Source organism: Grammomys surdaster, unplaced genomic scaffold (genome assembly GCF_004785775.1).
Source record: "Grammomys surdaster isolate TR1022 unplaced genomic scaffold, NIH_TR_1.0 332341, whole genome shotgun sequence".
Lineage (NCBI taxonomy): Eukaryota > Metazoa > Chordata > Mammalia > Rodentia > Muridae > Grammomys > Grammomys surdaster.
Window position 1 is genome coordinate 43503 of NW_021627598.1, and position 7255 is coordinate 50757.

The following is a 7255-nucleotide window of genomic DNA, read 5'->3' on the forward strand; positions in this document are numbered from 1 at the left end:
TTTTCTGTAAATTTCCATGACGGCCTTTAGGATGAGCGCTAGGAGGCGATGTGACAGTCTTCCCCTATCCTAGCCTTGCATATGAGTTTTAGCACTTAACAGGGATTTGAACTGTGAGATCCCTGTATTATGGAGTTGGTGACTGTGGCAAGTCACCCACTTTGTTGCCTTCTAAATAAACTGCAAATACCTGAGACTAGACTTTTAAATGGACCAATGGTATTCCAAATCTATTCTCATTCCTTTGTGGTTCTGAAATATCATGTTCTCATCTATTAATATTTCCAAGCTTTTAATGGCGCTTACTTGAACAAGCAAAGGTAAGCTAATTTCTGAACATATTAAAGTCATGGTGGGAGAAAGGTATGTGACTTTTAGTTAATAATAGTAAATGGACAACCACAGTGTATTCTAAAGTCTACAGTAAATAATATTCTTATACTTTAAAGGTTTGTTTTAGTGAATTAAATCATTACTGAATGAATTCTTATCATTGTTTTGTTATCTTACTTTCTCTCAACTAAATATTATAGTTTTTTCTAATAATTGAAATAAATTGTTTTTCTCTAAATCTGGAGGAGAAAATGTGTGTGTGTGTGTGTGTATATATATATATATATAATTTTCTATATATATACAAAAACTTGCCTTGTATTCTAGTTCCTGAGTAGCAAACTGTCTTAATCCAGTCATGAAGAATGGAGTCTCTTATTTACCTGTTTATTGGCCTCTCTTTAATACAGCAAACAGAATATCTTTTTTTTTCTATGTCATCTTAACGTACCATTAAGCATAGCACTAACAATAGCACATCAAGGAAGTGTGACATAAGTAAGTCACTAAATGTAAAGACTTCTTCTGTGGAAAAACCTTTTATATTGGATCTGTTTAACCATAACTTCTTTGTATTTTTAATTTAGTCTGTTGTTAGCTACGTTTTCATTTTAAGTAGGTGGTTAGTGGGCCATGCTGCTGAATTTGGAAGGCGTCAATTTGTCATGTAATTTGTGAATGTATTTTATGTTGAATTTTACTTTCTTAGATGAATTCAAGAATACTTTGTCTATAGTAAACGTTTCAGCTAGCCAGGTATGGTAGTGCACACCTGTAATCTCATCACTTAGGTAGCTGAGACATGAGTTCCATGAGTTCAAGACCAGCCTGGACTACAGAGTGAAACCAACGGAAAGACAAAAGAAAAACAACATCTCAAAGCAGCAAAGCTAGCAGATTTCCCGTGACTCTTGACATTAGTGGAAAGAGCAATCGTAATTATGTGCAGATTAACCTTGGCTTCCCTCTGAACTCAAATGTGCTTATTAGCAGCCGCATCTTATTCTAGAGACGAGTTCTCTTTATTCATGTGAACAAAACAGACCACCCAAAAAATAGTCGTAGAAGCATAGGAGGTGGCAGAGCCTGTGATTGGTGATACTTCAGAGTGTTTCCAGCCTTACTGAGTGTTCTTGGAAATCCCACCTATTTCTGGAGTTTTTCTTTTTCAAAATAGAGTTATGAGATTTTTCTTCTAAGCAAATATTTACTCCTGTTTATGAAGTGTTGTCATTTTTAAGTTAGATTGGTTGTCATTTTTAAGTTGCATTAGTTGTTCCTTTTTACATTTTGGTTTTCCCAGATTAGGTAATACTAGGTAGGTAGTAACTATATGATAAGGGACGCCTCATACAGGGAGCAGCACCGGGTGTGTCTTTCCCACAGTGTACCTTCTGGTGGACTTATTTCACATCCATATGTAAGCTATAGGGTGACACTCGGCAGTGGACATCTCAGGAAATGAAAAGCACTTCTGTCATTGTTATGCTTAAAGCTATGGTGTCCCCAGTAAGCAGAGAACTGAGCTCAATATAGTTTGTTAACCGCCATTCTCTTCTGTTATGGCGACTGAGCTGCCATCAAGGGGGTGTTAGCATACAAAAGGAATGTGTTTAGCATACAGCTGTACAAATGTAGTTCACTAGAAATGGTCACTGCCTTCCAGGAAAGCATGTTCTCAAAGGAATTGAACTACGACAGTCTCCAGGCTGAAGGAGGTAAATGTTTACAGAGCTCAGAAATATTTTCTGAGAACACCACTGTTGGTTCTACAGTCAGTGAAACATATGGTACTGTTTTCATGCTTAAACCAGTTAGTTCAAGTTAAAATTGCTTTTACTAAACTGCTTTGCATAGATTTTTCTAATGGTTCCGGTTTTGATAATAATCTGCTGATATTAATATGCATGCTGGGATGTCCTTTGGAATGTCAGAGATCTCTCTCACTTTTAATGTAATGTCAAGATTTATTTCTTTGCCTTTCTTGTTGGTTTGACTCTTATGTTTGTGCTTTCCACTTTACAGGCGTGCAGTATGGTGACTATGTTAATAATCAAGCTAGCTCCACACCAACTCCCTTGTCATCAGCTTCCGATGATGAGGAAGAGGAGGATGAGGATGAGGAAGCAGGTCTGCTTTAGCTTCACACAGTTTCCATCTTCGCTTGTTCAAACTGTCTTTATTTTACAGTCTCAGCCTTTAGACAGTGTCTGAAGATTGCGCATGATGAACACCTCAATGTGGGTTCTAGAACTTGCCTCACTTGACTTAATCATGTCTTTGATGATGGTTGAATGTTTTCTTCTTTTAGACATGCCTGTCTTGCCAAGCTGTGTGCAAAGCAGGGAGCCCTGGCTGGAGCTCCTGGCTGGCTGCCGTAGCACCCCTTAGGAATAATGTTTTCTGCTTTGCATGTTCCTTCAGACTAATCAAAATGAGCTATATGGATTTTTTTTTTTTTAATGTGATAGAGAAGTAAGATTGTTCTATAGGGTCTGGGTCCTCTTGGACCCTGTCAGCACAAACATAGAAGTACTACATCAGTGTTTTCCAGCTTGTGAAATAGTAGTTCATATCATTCACTAAAGAAGTACAAATGGTTGTGTAGTGACAACCTGCTTAATTATATTTTTGTGCTTTGATAGGTAGAATGCTATTAAAAATTAAACAGTTCAGGTCTTCCACTGATAGTGACACTTGAGAGGAGGTGAGGAAATGAGGATGCTTTGTCAGTGAGTTTATGTGACCACAGGTATCTTCCTACTGTATTTATTATTAATGGAAGGATTTGCTGCAATTTCTCTAACCAAAACCTGCTGCTCTGTTTGTATTGTTAAAAATATTCAAATCTTTTATACATGATTTGAGGGGGATAAAAGATGCCAGGTAGAGATATTTTAAATTTTTTTATTTTAACTTGATTTCAGATTTTTAAAGTTTAAAAGGTATTCCAATACATGTTTTATCCAAATAAACCACCTTCTTTATAATTCTTTATATATTTTTCCCTTCGTTGTCTGAAAGTCAGATCTCAGGCATAAACCTTACTCCCAAATACTGCTTGCCATGTGTGTTGCCTAGTCATGAAGGTCATGCAGTTACATGAGGTTGGACATTGGTGTGATAACACTGGGGTCTATAGCTCATGCTCAGTTCTTAGTAATTGTCTCAGTTTTACTTTGTATAGTTGTCTTCATGGCCCTGGACCCATACTCTAATAGTTCTTTGAACTTAGTTCGTAAGTCTGCAGTAGTTCTGTTGATGCAAAACAAACAGAAACAAAGCTCTCAGTTTAAAGGGAATAAGAGAATTTATTCAGAGCTGAAAGTGAGTGACTGACTTAGGAACACAGGTTTCTCTAAATCCTGTGTTCCAGTGTGGTAATGGCTTCAGGAAGTTTGATCGTAGCAGAATGAGGAAGTCATAATCAAGGTGCCTTTCAGATCTGTTGGTGGAGACGTCAGGTAGAGGGGACGCACAGCTCAGTGAGAGGGAACCTTGGCTGTGGGCTCAAATGTCATCTGATTGACATTCTAGTGACACTGGCAGAGGCTGAGTTCTGTACATTCCAGAAGGATTTACCTGACTGTCACTAGGATGGTAAGTCACATACGGAGGTGGGAAGTCAGTGGCTAGTAAGGGAGCTGTAGCTAGTCAAGACAATCTTGGATTTCAGCCTGTCCAGCTTTGTAATACCTGTCAGTCTTACAGAATTGTTTAACACAGGTACGGCTTGTTTCTGGGAACTTCATTCACAAAGGCCAATTATTTTATAAAGTGTTTCCTGATAATGAACATCAGATCAGATCATACAGTTTTTCCTTTTCACTGATGCTCTCTTGATTTATTGAGACTGAGGGTATCATGTAGCTCATGCTAGTCACATATTCTGTGTATAGGCTAACCTTGAACTCTCTTACCTCCACCCTCTAACTGCTATAATATAACACATGTTCACAGCCATACTTGGGTTAAAGGACACAGCTCTGACAGGATTTTAAAGCAACATTGTATTTGCGATGCCCTTGGTGATGTATGTTCGCATATAGGTGGTATCTGCCAGGCTGACACTGTAAACCCATTTCTTTGTCCTGTTGAAGCTAATGAGTACTTTGTAGAGATTTTTCTGAGATGTGCAAATGTGCTGGTTTTTGTTTTTTCACTCTTGTGTATGTGCACATGTGCTGAGGCATGGGTCTGTGCACAAGCACAGTCAGGAGAGTGCTTTGGATTTCTTGGAGCTGGAAGTACAGGCATGTAAGGGATGGCATTTGATGTAGACTGGAATCGACCTTTCACTTTATGTGGGTACTGAGAGCTTAACTCTGGTACTCACTGCTCAGCAAGTCCTCTAGTGGCTGAGCTAGCTTTCCAGTACAGAATACCATGCTCTTATTCAACTGTCATCCATTGCTTTAATAGTCATTGATAGCTTCAAACTCTCAGGGTCCTGTATTGATGAGTTGGACTTGTATGAGAGTGCATTGATTTGGCTAGTGGCAATGCCTTCTGTTGGGCTCTGATATCTTTCTTCATCCCTTGTAAATGTAGCACTATTTGGGCAAGGGGAGATAGAGCAGACAAAGGGAAGAACATCCCTTGAGTCTCCCGAGTGCATATTTCATATGTGTCTGCTACACTAGATGGATCTTGCCAGTCCTATAATGGGTGATACTGTGAAACCTGCTGTTACTAATAAGAAACAGTTCAGAGATGAGGGCTATCCATTTTTTCTCTCAACCAGTAGGCGGTGGGCACGGAATCTGCCTTTCATCTTTCTGCATGCTTTATCTAAGTTATGTAGAAGCAAAACCAATTTGCTTAGTTTCTTAATTGAACAATACTAGTAAATATTCTTGGTCGTTGTTGACCCCTAGAGAAGAACTTTGGCCTTTTCTTCTAGGCTTCTGGTTTTCTATTTTTTCAGCTTCTGAGAGTCTGCTGGTTTTATTTCTTCTTGAGCTAGGCTTTCCCTGTGTAGTCCAGCTGAGTGGTTCCTTTAGCTCTTCTCTCCTTTGCTTCCTATGATTCTGGCTCCTCCTTTTTTTCTCTTTTGTTTTTTTTTCAAAGCTTCAAAAGCTGAGACATAGAGCCAACATAGACTGAAGGGGGAGTTCTTCTCACGCTCTCCATTCATAGACACGTCCCCCATCTGGCCTCAGCCTTCTTATGCTAGGGTTGTAACAGGGCTGAGGAACCTGGAGCTTCCTGAGGTCTATAGGGGGCTAATCCATCAAAACTGGTTGTTTATCTAAAGTTAGCTTTCACATCGAAAAGGAACAGATAGAGCTTCCTTAATCTGAAATGTGAAATGCTACAAAAGCCAGATGTTTTCAGTACCAAGATGACTCAAGCGGACAGTTAATCCTAGATGTACTAGAGACACATACACTTACTACTGGACCCCATGTTTAAGGTCATGTGAAGTACACATTAGTTCATGTTTAGCTTTAGAGTCATTTAAAGATACTTCATCTTTTATATATACATGTTCTAGAACCTGAAAGAAAAATTTACAAACTGAACCCTTTCTGGTTCCATGTATTTTAGATAAGAAATTTTCAGTCTGTATTTTTGCTCTAAGGAGTAATACAGTGACTTCCAGAAATACTTAATAGGGAAACAGCATTCATAATTATAATACAACTTGAAAAGGCAGTGATTTTAGATTTTAAACAGATTTTCTCTTTACCTGGAGAGAAAATGCTTTTCTATTGTCATCAGGGAAGATTTTCTAAATGGAAAAAGGAAATCAGACTGCAGTATACTGGTCGTGAACACAGGGGCAAAGGAGGGGTCTTGGCTAGTAGGTTTTCAATGTAACTGCATTGTAAGGTAAGAGGGCGGTGGTGCAGCAGTGTGTGAGGAACGAGGGCCAAGGCAGGTGTCAGTCGCAGTGTGAAGGTTCTGTAGGTAATATTCCTCTAGGATTGTAGTGAAGTCTTGGAGATTTAAGTGTCTTCAGAATGTCAATATACTGGTTTCCTATGTGTTTGTATGTATGTGTGTTTAGTACAGTTATGATTGGTATTGGCAGTGATGCTGTGAATGAACTAGAATGGATCAGTTAAGCATTAGGTTTTACCAAAGTTAACTGCTCCTGACTCTTAGTGGTCCACTTGTGATTACAGATGCTACTACTTTGCTATTGTGACAAGACTTGAACTTCTGAAAGCAAATGAACAGACTTAAATATCACTAAATAAGCTAGAACAACTGTTTATAAGAGTCATACTTGAAAGTCTGTGGCTATGGAATTGAATAGACATTTTTAAACTTTTATTGAAATGTTTTCATGTATTTTGATGATAGTCTTCCTACTCTAGTCCCATCTCTTCCTAGATCTTCCCATTTCAGTCTCCACCCAGATTCAAGTTCACGCTCACATGCGCGCTCTCTCTCTCTCTCCCTCCCTCTCTCTCTCTCTCTCTCTCTCTCTCTCTCTCTCAACCGCTCTTTCTCATGCTCTCTCTCACACACACACACACTGTCTCTCAAAAAAGAAAAACAACAAAAAATGAAAATCAGAATGGACAAATAAACTAAAAAGAAAGAAAGAAAATCAGTAAGAGAAAAAAAAAAAAGACAAACCAAAAAGCACACAGACACAGGGTCCGTTTTGTGTCATCCCACTACTCTGGAATGCTTCCCCTGTGTGCTTGACAGATGAAGTAACAGTCGACTGAAGAAAACTGATTTCCAGCCGGGCAGTGGTGGCGCACGCCTTTAATCCCACCACTTGGGAGGCAGAAGCAGGAGGATTTCTGAGTTCAAGGCCAGCCTGGTCTACAGAGTGAGTTCCAGGACAGCCAGGGCTACACAGAGAAACCCTGTCTCGAAAAACCTGAAGGAAGGAAGGAAGGAAGGAAGGAAGGAAGGAAGGAAGGAAGGAAGGAAGGAAGGAGAGAAAGAGAGAAAGAGA

At 39.2% G+C, this 7255-nt stretch overlaps 1 protein-coding gene across 1 annotated transcript in view; it reads left to right on the top strand.

Annotated features, from left to right (window-relative positions):
* The window catches only part of LOC114616515 (protein transport protein Sec24B-like), a gene marked incomplete at its 3' end in the record, with an annotated part of 34646 nt that extends 32183 nt beyond the window's left edge, over window positions 1-2463 (top strand). The window contains exon 4 of the mRNA XM_028761959.1: window positions 2359-2463. Coding sequence (XP_028617792.1) covers window positions 2359-2463 — 105 coding nt within the window. The remainder of the gene's footprint in view (window positions 1-2358) is intronic.
* Between the last annotated feature and the right edge of the window lie 4792 nt (window positions 2464-7255).